This window comes from Hippopotamus amphibius, chromosome 2, assembly GCF_030028045.1.
Source record: "Hippopotamus amphibius kiboko isolate mHipAmp2 chromosome 2, mHipAmp2.hap2, whole genome shotgun sequence".
Taxonomy (NCBI): domain Eukaryota; kingdom Metazoa; phylum Chordata; class Mammalia; order Artiodactyla; family Hippopotamidae; genus Hippopotamus; species Hippopotamus amphibius.
In genome coordinates, this window is record NC_080187.1 from 145,781,064 (window position 1) to 145,796,169 (window position 15,106).

The 15,106-nt window shown below is 38.6% G+C and overlaps 1 protein-coding gene across 3 annotated transcripts in view; it reads left to right on the forward strand.

Moving 5' to 3' along the window:
* Positions 1 to 15,106, forward strand: part of ADAMTSL3 (ADAMTS like 3) — a 404,352-nt gene that overhangs the window by 191,653 nt on the left and 197,593 nt on the right. For all 3 annotated transcript variants that reach the window (XM_057719996.1, XM_057719995.1, XM_057719997.1), the window contains 2 exons: positions 1,983 to 2,057; positions 10,000 to 10,157. In XM_057719996.1, the coding sequence (XP_057575979.1) occupies positions 1,983 to 2,057; positions 10,000 to 10,157 (233 nt within the window). The remainder of the gene's footprint in view (positions 1 to 1,982; positions 2,058 to 9,999; positions 10,158 to 15,106) is intronic.

The following is a 15,106-nucleotide window of genomic DNA, read 5'->3' on the forward strand; positions in this document are numbered from 1 at the left end:
TTCTGGAGATAGATTGTGGGAATCTGTCTTACCCCATCCCCTGGCAAAAACCATTGTACTTTCTGTCTCTGTGAACTTGACATACCTCATAAACATGGAATCATACAGTATGTACCCTTTTCTGACTGACATTTCACTCAGCATGATGTCTCTATGGTTCATCCGTGATATGTAGCATGTGTCAGCATTGCCTTCCTTTTAAAGCTGAATAATATTCCATTGTATATATTTGCCATGTAATAGATTTCCACGCTTCTGTGGATGGATACTTGGGTTGCTTCCACCTGTGGCTGCTATGAATAATGCTGCTGTGAGTATGGGTGTACAGATACCTGTCTGAGTCCCTGCTTTCCATTCTCTTGGGTATACCCAGAAGTGGAGTTACTGAATCATATTGTAATTCTGTATTTAATATTTGGAGGAACTGTTTCCCATAATAGTTGAACCATTATTTTGTATTTCATCAGCTCTTCACAAGGGTTCCAGTTTCTTCACATCCTGACCAACACTTGTTATTTTCTTTTTTTTTTTTTATAACGGCCATCCTAAGGACTGTGAAGTAGTATCTCCTTGTGGTTTTGATGTGCATTTCCCTAATGATTAGTGATGTTGAGCATGTTTTTATTTGCTTATTGACATGTGTCTATCCTCTTTGGAAAGATGTCTCTTCAAGTCCTTTGCCCATTTATTGAGTTGCTTTATCTTGTCGTTGTTGTTGAGTTGTCGGAGTTCTTTGTATGTTCTGGATATTAACCCCTTAGCTGATATGTAATTTACAAATATTTTCTCCCATTTCATGCACTGCCTTTTCACTCTATTGATAGTACCATTTGATGTTCAAAAGTTTGCTTTTGATGTAGTCCAATTTGTTTTTTTCATTTGTTGCCTATGCTTTTGATGTCATATCCAAGAAATCATTTGTTCATATAATTGTTTTTAACTTGCTTTTTACATTAATCAATATATATGTTGGTAGTCTTTACACATGAAGCAATGTGGCTTCTCATCATTACTTTTATCAGTTGCAGACTATTCCTTAGTGTGGATATACCATTGTTTATTTAACCCCTCCCATAATGGTGGACATTTAAATACTGTTCATTGCTTTTTTTACATGTATGTATATTAAAAACAAACAGAAAATGCAGAAAGGATATTTCTCAAAGTGTTAGAAGTGATGATCTCTGGGCAATAGGATTGGAAATAATTTCACTTTGGTATGCTTTTTTGCATTTTCTAATTTTCAGTAATAAATAGGAATTTTCACTTAATAAAACCTATAAACAAGTCAGTAAACACAGTGACATCTTGTGAGCCAACAGTTTCACCCCAGAGGCTATCAAAACAAATTGTTCTCTGTAAGGTAAACAAACAAAACACAACATGTGCTCGAAGTAATTCATATTGTTGAAAATGTACTAATATCATTTAGTAATACACTTAATGATCAAATAGGGTACTGGAGGATAGAATTTCACATGCCCTTGGATTATTATGTGGCCATGAAAATTAATTTCAGAATGTATAATGGCGTGAAAAAAAATCTACAAGGACAAAGATTTCCACTAGGTAATTATCTAGGTCAGGTATTATCAGCGTTTTTTGGTGCAGGGCCAGGTAGGCTTTGTGAGCCATATTGTCTCTTCTTACAACTGCTCACCACTGCATTTGTAGAGCAAAAGCAGCCTCACATGAATGGGTATGAGCTGAGGGCCCTAGTTTGTGGACTCACCCAAGTAGACCAGTACATATATTTAAACTTTTCTTTAATATTTTTAAAAATGTATTTAAATGAAATTATGTGAGTAGTATTAATATGCCTTATACACAGTAGCTGCTTTTGAAAGATTTCTTGACTGAAGATGGAAATGAAATATAGTGAAGAACACTTTACAGATGCTCCCAGTTTTGATTGAGTTGCTTATTTTGATGGGCCCTTTAGTGCACAAGTTTTATTACATTTGTCTTGTGTTCTTTCCTAGGGGAAGAAAATGTAATTGCTGTTCCTTTGGGAAGTCGAAGTGTGAGAATTACTGTGAAAGGACCTGCACATCTCTGTAAGTAGAATTTAATCATAATTTTTTTTTCTTTCCTGAAAATTTATTTAGCCAAAAAAGTATATATTTCTTTGTGTTAATACATAGGTAGCCCAACATCTTGAGGATTTTGCCTACCACTCTGAAATAGTCTATATCACTAGGGAATGATCTATGACCTTGATTATTTAGTTCACATGCCCTAGTGGGAAGTATACCAGTTCGGGATTAATCCCCTCATGGGAGAGAAAATCAAGTTATATGTGAAATAAACTATTTTTATGTAGAGAGTAAACCAGCAGTCAAGAGTCTTCTTAGAGATCTTAGTAGACTGAGGTAAAAAACAACAAAACGAAATTTAGAACATAGAACTGTACCAGTGAATATAGCTGACAAGTACAAGCTCTGTTGCCAGGACATCACAACCTCAGGTCTAGGGGGCACTGAAAGGAAACAGTGGTTTCCCAGAATACTGAGAGTTTGAAACAATAGAGGATTGAAATTGTATTGTTTCTTTGGCCAAAGTCACGTGGCATCTCCTCTGTCTTAGTTTCTCTGGTCTCTTAGGACCCAAAGGAACTGGAAATACCAAAGTTTGTCTGCTTCTCTCCCAAGGTTTCCTGTGGCCATAGGCAGCTTTCTTAATCTTTTTCTGAGAAAAAAAAGAGTCTGTGCCAAGACTGGTCCCCTGGCCTTGAAGAAGCTTACTGTATTCAGCTCTATCTTTCTGTAAAAAGTATGAGACACTAGAATTATTTTAAAGACACACAAATCAAGGTGTACAGGATTAAAATGTTGCATATTTTGCCATTTTTTTCAGAGCCACCATCTTAGATTTTCAAATTGTAAAAATTTCTCAGGGCCACAAGCATTTTTGGTAGCTTTTAAATGTGAATGTGCATGTGTGTATAAGTGTTTGTATATTTTGGATTTGGTACTGATATTGTAATCAGAAGTGTCCTTTAGGAAAAATTTATATCAAAATGCTTAAGGTCACCAAGGGCATAGATTAAAATCTTAAAAAAAAAAAGAAAAAAAGAAGAAATCCTATAGTACATTTTGATCTAAATTAAGGAAGCAAGAGAATATCTTTAAAATAGTGAGGGTGGGAGGGTGGGGGGGACTCGAAGGGGGGGGAGTCAAGGAAGGGAGGGAATACGGGTATATGTGTATGAAAACAGATGATTGAACTTGGTGTACCTCCAAAAAAAAAATAATGAAAAAAAAAATAGTGAGGGTGAATAGTTATTGGAGAGCCTTTTTAAACCCTTACTTTATTTTTTTTAAAGCTCTTTATTGGAATATATTTTCTTTACACTGCTGTGCCAATTTTTGAGGTATACAAATTGAATCAGCTGTATTTATACATATATCCCCACCCTTCCACGACTCCCTCCTACCCTCCCTATCCTGGCTTTCATCACCCATCATGGAGTTTATCTCCTTATGTTATGCAGGAATTTCCCACGAGCTATCTATCTTACATTTGTCAGTGTATATATGTCAATGCTACTCTCTCACTTCATCCCAGCTTCCCCTTTGCCCCCCACCCCATCTTGTGTCCTCAAGTCCATTCGCTACATCTGCATCTTTATTCTTGTCCCATCACTGGGTTCATCGGTACCATTTTTTTTTTTAGATTCCATATATATGAGTTAGCATACAGTATTTGTTTTTCTCTTTCTGGCCTACTTTGCTCTGTATGACAGACTCTAGGCCTATCCACCTCATTACAAATAACTCAATTTCATTCTTTTTTATGGCTAATATTCCATTATATATATATGCCACATCTTCTTTATCCATTCATCTGTTGATGGGCATTTAGGTTGCATCCATGTCCTGGCTATTGTAAACAGTGCTGCAGTGAACATTGTGGTACATATTTCTTTTTGGAGTATGGTTTTCTCAGGGTATGTGCCCAGGAGTGGGATTGCTGGGTCATATGATAGTTCCATTTTTAGTTTTTTTAAGGATCCTCCAAACTGTTTTCCATAGTGGCTGTACCAACTTACATTCCCACCAGCCGTGCAGGAGGGTTCTCTTTTCTCCACACCCTCTGCAGCATTTATTGTTTCTAGGTTTTTTGATGATGGCCATTCTGACTGGTGTGAGGTGATACCTCACTGTGGCTTTGACTTGCATTTTTCTAATGATTAGTGATGTTGAGCGTCTTTTCATGTGTTTGTTGGCCACCTGCATGTCTTCTTTGGGGAAATGTCTATTTAGGTCTTCTGCCCATTTGTGGATTGGGTTATTTGCTTTTTTTTTTTTTTTTGTATTAATGTGCATGAGCTGCTTGTATATTTTGGAGATTAATCCTTTGTCTGTTGCTTCATTGGCAAGTATTTTCTCCCATTCTGAGGGTTGTCTTCTTGTTTTGTTTATGGTTTCTTTTGCTGTGCAAAAGATTTTAAGTTTCATGAGGTCCCATTTGTTTATTCTTGATTTTATTTCCATTATTCTAGGAGGTGGGTCAAAAAGGATCTTGCTTTGATATATGTCATAGAGTGTTCTGCTTATGTTTTCCTCTAGCAGTTTTATAGTGTCTGGCCTTCCATTGAGGTCTTTAATCCATTTTGAGTTTATTTTTGTGTATGGTGTTAGGAGATGTTCTAATTTCATTCTTTTACATGTAGCTGTCCAATTTTCCCAGCACCCCTTATTGAAGAGGCTGTCTTTTTTCCATTGTATATTCTTGCCTCGTTTATCAAAGATAAGGTGCCCATATGTGCGTGGATTTATCTCTGGGCTCCCTATTGTGTTCCATTGATCTATATTTTTGTCTGAGCTCTCCACAGTCCACCCTTACTTTATTATATGACTTATGACTAAAAGAATGTGACTGATGTATTTAACTAAAATATAGAAATGTTTACATCCATATAATGGTTAGTTCACTTAAGGCTTTCTCTACAATGAAGCAGCAAAACAGTTTTTAGGCTTCTTTTTAAATGGCTTAAGGCCCACAGCTCTTGATGAGAGTAAATCTTCATCCTTTATAAATGCAAACTTGAGGTTTGAGAACAGGTGAAAATCATTTAGATCCAAATTTTGTGAATCATTTACGTGATCACAGTGTAAAATAGCATTCTGGATTCCAAACTCTGAAGTGCTGGACATTCTTGGCAGCATAATTCATAATAGCCATCACGTGAAAACAGCCCAGATGTCCATTAACAGATGGATGGATAAATAAAATGTGGCATATGTGGAATAGTATTTGGCTCTAAGAAAGAATGAAGTGCTGACACATGCTACAATAGACATGATCCTTGAGAAAGTTATGCTAAGTGTAAGAAGCCAGTCCCAAAGGACACATATTATATGATTGTCTTTATACAAAGTGTCCAGAGTAAGCAAATCTAAGGAGACGGAAGGTAGATTGGTGACTTCTAGGGCTGGGTTGAGTTGGGTTGGTGGCAGGTCTGGGGCTGTTAATGGATGTGGGGTTTCTTTTGGCGGGGGTGGGGGGGGTGACAAAAATGTTCAAAACATAGATTGTGGTGCTGGCTTCACAATTCTGTGAATATGCTGAAAACCATGCAACTGTGCTTTAAATGGGTGAATTTTATGGCATGTGAAAAAAGATGTTTTAAAAAATAAAAAAACATGCAGTGACTGGGCCTGATAGTCTCGTGACTAATGACAGTTCTTTAAAATTCAGCTCTAAAAATAGTTGCATAAGCTTTAAAAACAGAATAAGTAGGTAGTAAACCAGTAAGGTAAAGATGAATACTTTGAGGGAAAATATTCGTTTACCTGCATTTATGTTCTGGAATATTAAACATAACTTCATACTCAAGACTGGCATGGTTCCAAGAACAGGGCTCAAAAATATTCCCATTTCTCCAAAGGTGACAGATCTGTTGCTTGGAATATTTCTTCTTCTGAACAATCTCAAAATTGGCTCTAAGAGTGTTTCTGAAAGTTACCCTTCTCTGCCAGTGAAGAGAATGGACTGGCTTCATATACAAGCTATTTAGTTAAGATTTCTGAACATCTAAATATAGAAGCGGCTTTATTTTATTGATTTATACAAGTGTTTTCTTAATTTTTATTCGAAGATATATTCCTGGAATGAAGCTCACTTTGCAGTAATAAATCATTCTTTTTAAGGTCCGTATTAGCTGCCACCCTCCAAAAGCCTGCATTGCTAAGAACTGAGAACACCCAGTAACGTAATGTTAGTCTCTTTGCTGTGGAATGGAATTTAATTACAGAATGTCCATCTTGCCTGTCGCCTAGAGGTGTTTAGATCCTGAATTTCTAGTCCTTTTGCAAGCTTGGCCTCAGCATTATATCAAGCACACAGCTCCAGATTTCCCTAAGATTTCAAAAGTGGAAACAGTAAGAGGGTTCCTGTGAAAGATTTTATTGTAGCAAAACTTGAGCATTAAATGTATTTGACTAGCAAGAAGCTCAAGAACCAAGATGCCCGTAGACTGAAAACCTCCATTATCAATTGTAAGAATTGGGGTTTTTTTCATCCTTAAGTGCTATCTGATGACCATGTAGAGATGTATTAATATAAGCATGAACACTGAACATAATGACTAATCAAAGAGATGGATACTGAATAAAGTGTGCATATGCTATCAAATACAACTTGGAGCATATGCTTGATGTATTTATAACCAAGTCAGCCGTGCTAAGTGCTCACTGCTTGTTTACCTAACAGTGCTTTTGTGGCCTTCTTAAAATTTAAGGAGACCTCTTGGAATGATTAGCATGGCCCTGTCTCTTTCGAAAGAAGCCCAGACTGACACTTCTCAGGGCAAGCCCTTCAACTAGAAGCAGTTAGCAGCATTCATCATCTTTCTAGTCATTTCTTTTAAAAATAGCTAGTGTGGATCAAAATATTTAAAGGTACCATTGTACACTTGAGTTGTGAAGATTTGGGGATTTAAGAGGGTCTTGATTTCTGGTCCTATTTTTTGTGTGTGGGATTTTATTTGTTCTCACAGCAACAATAACTTCATTCTTCAGATTAAGCAACAGAGGATGAGGGGATTTCCAGTATATTTCTTTGTTGAGCCAGCTCATAAGTGCCAAGCTTGTTGGTATCATTTTTTTAGATTCTGCATATAAGCGATATCATATGATATTTCTCTTTTATCTATTTGAGGATATAGCTCATCTCTTCCTTGACCCTTCTCTGCAACCCCCATCATTTTAAGCTTGAAGAGGAGAGAAAAAGCAGCAGTGTGCAGCAGGAAAGGAGGCTCTGACCCTCTGCCTTTCACAGTGGTGGGGGTGTTTACAGATTTCCTAGGGTCTCCACCCAGCACGAGCTATCTTGCTGTAGAAACTGCAGAGGGTCTGTGAAAGCTCTGAGAACTGAAGCGCTGTGTATGCAGCTCTCATGAGCTGTGACCTGCACACCACAATATAGGGCTGAGGCACACACATGGGGTTGCTAGCCATTAATAAAAAGTTTAAAAATGTATCAACACATCTTCTGAATTGTTGATTTTCAAAAACTCCTTCTCTGCCAATCACTTTAAGAGGCACAGGCACTATAGAGAAGCACGTTTTACCACCAATAAAAATAACAACTTTTGAAAAGCAACACTGGCCTGCACTTCACTGCAAATTCATCACAGGGGCTTTGGTAATCCAAACTATCAGAATCGCTTGCATTCATAAACCGTAGGAAGCTGGCTTCATCCAATCACTTTCCTTCTCTTTATTGACCACCTATTTCTGACTCAAGTGACACGGTTGAGGTCAGAGCAACTGCTTGTGACCTCCTGTGTATGCGGCCAGGGATTGTGACCCAGAGAGTGGGTCACTGCCTTTTGAATATTTCCAATGCCTTTGGAAATAATTGGAGTAAAGATATTTTGTGAGACGTGGAGGCAAGGAGTGGTGTAGCTGATTCACACGCACTTGAAAACTGATTTTTCTCCTTGTGTTCTCACATCCTTGTCACTAAAGATCTTGGACACTGTTGAAGTGATAGAATAGACTCAACGTCAAAAAACAAAACATCAAAACCAAACTAACAGAAATGGTTTAGAAGATGAATGTCACACTGGTCTTCCCTTCCCCCCAGATCGCCTTTCCAGATTCTGACACCCCCTGCCATAACTCTGCAGCCAGATGAAACGTGGAAAGCTGTGATCCAGAAGGTTAGCACAGTGGTAAAACAATCTCAGCCGCCGAATCCATTGTCCACTATTTGAATTTAATCAAGTCCCTTCAAGCTAAGTCTCAGTCTAGAAACAGTGTTTTACATGCCTTCATCTTTGCATGGGTGGATTTTGTCCAACTTCATTTTGTGTTTGGGTATTAGCTGAATGCTCGTGATTTTCCCTCCTTTACTATAGAGGGCTCATTCATCCAGTGCAGATCCCTCTTACTATCTCCAGTTTCCCATCTCATTTTTACTGACAACTCACTTTCTAACACTCGGTTTTATATCTTCATTAGAACTAGGAAATGAATTTAATCTCACACTTTCCAAACATCTACTGCAGTCATGGAGATTAGGGCCAAAGTGGTTGGGGTTTTGTGTGCCTGAGAGTAGCCAGCATTATTTTTTGACCGCTAATGACTCCTGCAGATCAAGGAGCTCATGTCCAGCCTTTGAATTTTCTCAGAAACGTTCCCAGCCTGCCTGTCAGGGATAATCAGGGATGTCTTCTAATGCCTGTTATGCCGTCTGTGCGTGAATTCCTGCAGCTGCTCTGGTGGCGGAGAGAAATCAGCAAAGGGAAACCACCGAAGCACAGCAGCTTGTGGATTGCAGCCTCCTAAAGCTAGATCATTTTGTGTTTTATCACCTTGTTAAGTTTGAGACTGAATGAAGTTCTGGTTCTGTTGTGTCCTTTGTTTGAGATGGTTAAAGAACCAGTGAGTCAAGTGTAGGTTTCTGAGGAAAAGAGGACCTGGGAGATTGTCTGCTCTGACTCCTCGTTTTAGAAATGAGGCAATGAAAACCCAAGGCAGTGAGTTAGGAATAGAGCTGGAAACAGAAATGCAGGTAGACCAGGTCCACTAAGTATGGTGACATTTATAAAATGAAAGAAAAAAAGAATGAGAAGGGAAAGAAAGAAATGACTGAAATAAAGTAGAAGTGTTACTTTGGTTAAACTGTCGTCATTGTTCTATAAGAGCTCCAAAAGCGCTCCTGTTCATTTAAAAGCCAATGTGAGGGACTTCCCTGGTGGTCCAGTGGCTGAGACTCTGTGCTTCCTCTGCAGGGGGAACGGGTTTAGTCCCTGGTCGGGGAACTAAGATCCTGCATGGTGTCTGATGCAGACAAAAATAAAAAATAATTTTTTTTTTTAAAAAGCCAGTGTGAATAAGGAGGTGACACATGAGAGAGATCTTTGTGGTGATGGAATGGTTCTGTATTTTGATTGTGGTGATGTGTGACAGAATGGCATAGGACTCTATGCACACGTTGTACCAATGTCTATTTCTTGGTTTCAAAATTATATTATAGTTGGGTAAGATGTAACCAATTCATTGGGTAAAACTGGATGAAAGGTACATGGAATCTCTTTACTGTTTTTGCAACTTCCTGTGAATCTATAATTCTTTAAAAATAAAAAAAAAATTTAAAGCAAATTCAGAATTTATTGTGGTTTTGTCTAAATAAAAGTCTAAGATTACAATCTGAATGGGTAAGAAAAGAGTAACATAGCTTTATTTTAAGTAATAGCTACATCATGAAAAAATATTAAAAAAAGAGAGTCTTCTTCTTCCCCTTATTGTAGAAATGGCTCCAAAGAGTAGTGTAGACCTCATTGGACCTAGCACTCTTGTTTGCTTCTTTTTATGGACAACTAAGAAACTTATATATTTAATCCACCAATTTGAATCAGTGTTTGTAAACTCAGTAGATGTATTGATATTGTGTTGATATCAGATGCTATTACATGTAGTAAAATATCTTTTGAAATAAAATGCCTTTAAGATACTCTCTCATTGAAACCTTATTTTCAAATTTTAGTTATTGAATCAAAAACACTTCAAGGAAGCAAAGGAGAGCACAGCTTTACCAGCCCTGGAGTTTTTGTTGTAGAAAACACCACAGTTGAGTTTCAGAGGGGCTCCGAGAGGCAAACCTTTAAGATTCCAGGACCTCTGACGGCTGATTTCATCTTCAAGGTAGGATGAGCCTCTTCATAAATGTCATGCATCTGGGGCCCCGCACATCCTGGCTTTTAAAAAGTGCACGTTTGTTCCCTAGGCAGCCAATGACTGTTTTTACACAGGGCATGTGTTGTTAATATTTTCACCTTGACAGTCAATTCTTTTTTTTTTTTTTTTTTTTTTGGGGGGTACACCAAGTTCAATCATCTGTTTTTATACACATATCCCCGTATTCCCTCCCTTCCTTGACTCCCCCCGCCTCGAGTCCCCCCCACCCTCCCCGCCCCAGTCCTCTAAGGCATCTTCCATCCTCGAGTTGGACTCCCTTTGTTATACAACAACTTCCCACTGACTATCTATTTTACAGTTGGTAGTATATATATGTCTGTGCTACTCTCTCGCTTCGTCTCAGTTTCCCCTTCACCCCCCGCCCCCTCCCATACCTCGAGTTCTCCAGTCCATTCTCTGTATCTGCATCCTTGTTCTTGTCACTGAGTTCATCAGTACCATTTTTAGATTCCGTATATGTGAGTTAGCATACAATATTTGTCCTTCTCTTTCTGACTTACTTCACTCTGTATGACAGATTGTAGTTCTATCCACCTCATTACATATAGCTCCATCTCATCCCTTTTTATAGCTGAGTAATATTCCATTGTATATATATGCCACATCTTCTGTATCCATTCATTTGTTGATGGGCATTTCGGTTGCTTCCATGTCCTGGCTATTGTAAATAGTGCTGCAATAAACATTATGGTACAAGTTTCTTTTGGGATTATGGTTTTCTTTGGGTATATGCCCAGGAGTGGGATTACTGGATCATATGGAAGTTCTATTTGTAGTTTTTTAAGGAACCTCCAAATTGTTTTCCATAGTGGCTGTACCAGCTTACAGTCCCACCAACAGTGCAGGAGAGTTCCCTTTTCTCCACACCCTCTCCAACATTTGTTGTTTCCAGATTTTGTGATGATGGCTGTTCTGATCAGTGTGAGGTGATACCTCATTGTGGCTTTGACTTGCATTTCTCTGATGATTAGTAACAGTCAATTCTTAAAAACTGTTGTTCTCTCTCAAGTTTCTGTTCCTCAACCCCAAGAGTTAAGAAACAAACTTCGCTTTTATAGGGGAATGACTGTTTTGCATTTATAGCCTCTAGCTGCTGTGTTCAGTTTTAAGCCTCTAGATGGAGTTTGGTGAAAATGGTCAGTGGTTAAATGCTCCATGTCTCAAACCACAGCTGTGCTATTGCTCTCCTTGCAAAGGGGAGCAGAAAAGACAGAGGCACCTTCCTTACCCACACCCCTTTCCTGTTTCCTCAGTAATGTCTCATAATGAGCCCTTGTCTGGACACCTGGCACGAGGTCCCCTCACAAGAACTCTTCTTGCCTGTAACCACGACTCTGTGTCCACTCTTTTGGGTAAATTGGGAGCATCTTCCTTTACTCAGAGGATATGAAATGTAGTGGCCAATATATTTCCAAGGTGACACAATCTGAAATTCTTCTGATAAAATTGAAAATACCTAAGACATGCAAAAAAGGGTATTTCAGTGGATGGTTTGGTCCTATCCCTTTTTGGAAACTCATTCAAAATGGAAAGGGAAGAAAGAAAAGAGCTGTCATTGCCAGGGATATCTTTACCTGTGAGAAGACCCATGCCTTCGAAAGAACTGTCTATGTTCCACATTAATTTGTCAAAGAATGTTTCATCGAGACATCAGTTTTGCCAGCAGAGAAATACATTTGGAGTTAGATGAGAGTTGCAAACCGATGTCCTGTTTGCAAAGTCAGCCTACGGTGTGACCAGCCAAGTGGCGGTCTGGGTGGAGTTGTTGTTTTGAAACTTTGGGTTTTAAATAGTCAACCTTTAAAAAAGCCAAGAGATTTTACCATTAAAATAGCAGTATTTTTTCCTGCTTCTTTTTAAAAATGGGAAAATCCGACAACTAGCTTGCATGTTGCCATAGCAATAATTGGCTGCAGCTGAATAACAGCTGCCTTCTCATCAGGGCATACGTCCTCATTTGCCAGGCTCCACCACCAGGCCCTAATGTGTTCCTGACATTGGAGGTATAAGTGCCAGTTGCTGTTCATAGACATTGAAGTTGCCATTCCTGGACATCACTTGCCATTCCTAGACATTGAAGTGACTTCTGTGTCAGAGCCTTGAAGCACCAACCCAATGTTATTCTTTGACAATAGCTTTGTGAAAGGCTTTTGTGGAAGCCAGCTGTCATCTCTCTTTCCTTCTATTCTCTCATCCATTGTAATACATAAATTCTGGGCTTGGTTTGCTACTCTTCGGCTTTTCCCATTTGATGCGCAAGTGATAAAACACACACACGCACAATCTTTTTAAAAATTCTCTTTTCATTCCTACTCAGAAGATCTGTATTCTTCTCAAGTCAGTTTAGAGATCTCTGACTGAGTAGGAAACATAGTACAGTGATGAGATGGGAGAAATAACCACAAAGGTTAAAATTTTAAGATATTGTTTGGTGAAAGTATTAGCATGGAAAATGTGTTGTTTATTGATCCCATGCATAAAAACACATACACACACCAAAAAAGCAAATAACCCAATCCACAAATGGGCAGAGGACCTAAATAGACATTTCTCCAAAGAAGACATACAGATGGCCAACACACACATGAAAAGATGCTCAACATCACTAATCATCAGAGAAATGCAAGTCAAAGCCACAATGAGGTATCATCTCACACCAGTCAGAATGGCCATCATCACAAAATCTGGAAACAACAAATGTTGGAGAGGGTGTGGAGAAAAGGGAACTCTCCTGCACTGTTGGTGGGACTGTAAGTTGGTACAGCCACTATGGAAAACAATTTGGAGGTTCCTTAAAAAACTACAAATGGAACTTCCATATGATCCAGTAATCCCACTCCTGGGCATATACCCAAAGAAAACCATAATCCCAAAAGAAACTTGTACCATAATGTTTATTGCAGCACTATTTACAATAGCCAGGACATGGAAGCAACCGAAATGCCCATCAACAAATGAATGGATACAGAAGATGTGGCATATATATACAATGGAATATTACTCAGCTATAAAAAGGGATGAGATGGAGCTATATGTAATGAGGTGGATAGAACTACAATCTGTCATACAGAGTGAAGTAAGTCAGAAAGAGAAGGACAAATATTGTATGCTAACTCACATATACGGAATCTAAAAATGGTACTGATGAACTCAGTGACAAGAACAAGGATGCAGATACAGAGAATGGACTGGAGAACTCGAGGTATGGGAGGGGGCGGGGGGTGAAGGGGAAACTGAGACGAAGCGAGAGAGTAGCACAGACATATATATACTACCAACTGTAAAATAGATAGTCAGTGGGAAGTTGTTGTATAACAAAGGGAGTCCAACTCGAGGATGGAAGATGCCTTAGAGGACTGGGGCAGGGAGGGTGGGGGGGACTCGAGGCGGGGGGAGTCAAGGAAGGGAGGGAATACGGGGATATGTGTATAAAAACAGATGATTGAACCTGGTGTACCCCCAAAAATAAAAAATGAAAAATAAAAAAAAAACACATACACAATAGCTGTTTACTTGTACAGGTGTGTGTATACACACACGTGTATGTATACAAATATGTGTATGTGTATGTGTGTGTATACATTTTTTTAAGATCTGAGAGGATACATTCCAAACTGAAAACACTGAGGAAACAATGGCTATTTTAGGGGCGTTCGGTGCTTTGGGGGAGTGGTCTTAGTTTTACTTATAATATTCTAATACTTAAAATAATTCTCAAAAGAAGAATACCGTCATATATCGCATGTGTAATTAACCCCTTCTTGCCCAAATTGTATAATGACCTCTTAGTAGAATGCATTTTAGCAGCATGTTGCCGCTATCTGAATTTGTACTCAGTCTTCTATTTTACTGTCTTGGAGTTTCAGTTTTGTCAGATTTAATAAACAATTCTGGGCTTTAACTTCAATTTCTGAAAAGCTTTTGATCTCTCTTGACTGGAAAGGTTTATATATATATATATATATATATATATATATATATTTATTTATTTATTTATTTATTTATTTATCAAAGAGGGTGTTGCACACAACTGTTGGACTCATGCATAAATAGAGCCTCACTTTCATGCCTAAAGCCATGAATGTGGTGTGCTCAGTGGGAGAGAATCTGGCAAAGTCGGAGATGCTGTGATGAAGCAAGAATGACTCTGATGGTTTTCCCTGACTTACAAGCTTGTGCAAATATTGTGGGTTTCTAGGAAATATCTTTTTTCCATCAGTACCTTTTTCCCCCCCACTTGGAGCACTGTAGTGTTACCCAGCCTGTGTTGTTACTAAGATGAGGAGCTCTGCTTCTATTCATCTCTCCTTGACTCGCAATGCAATTAAGTGATGGCTGTCCTTTGAGAGGGAGGTTAAAAGTGTATGTGTGACATCTCTGATGACGGTCAGGCATGTATTTCATTGTATCTCTTTCCATTCCAATCAACCAAGAACAGCTGAATTTAGGAAAAGGAAGACCTGGCTTCAACCTGAGAGAGGATGTGAAGACCAGCTTTTCCCCACTGGGTGCTACTTTCCCTCCGTCATGGGTGCACTGTGATATAAACCTACCCTCTTCCATACAGGTCCTAGATTAGACCTCATTTCATGGAGTTTTAATACATGGACTGTTGAAAAATGATGGTATTCTGACATAGACAGTAAAGTCTGAGGGCATCCATGGGATGTTAGGGTCTTTTGTGGTTATTTTTGTGTGGATTCTCAAATCTGGCAGCTCAGTGTACCAGTAAGACAAAATTTCTTTCTTCTACTTTTTCAGAAGCTATATTTTCATAATTGGACCGTTCCTGAAAAGTGCACTTTTTCTTCTTCCCAATGGATTTATCACTATACATTCTTATTTTCCTGAATGATCTGTTTCCCACGGATGGCTCTTGTTACTGTGTTACTGAG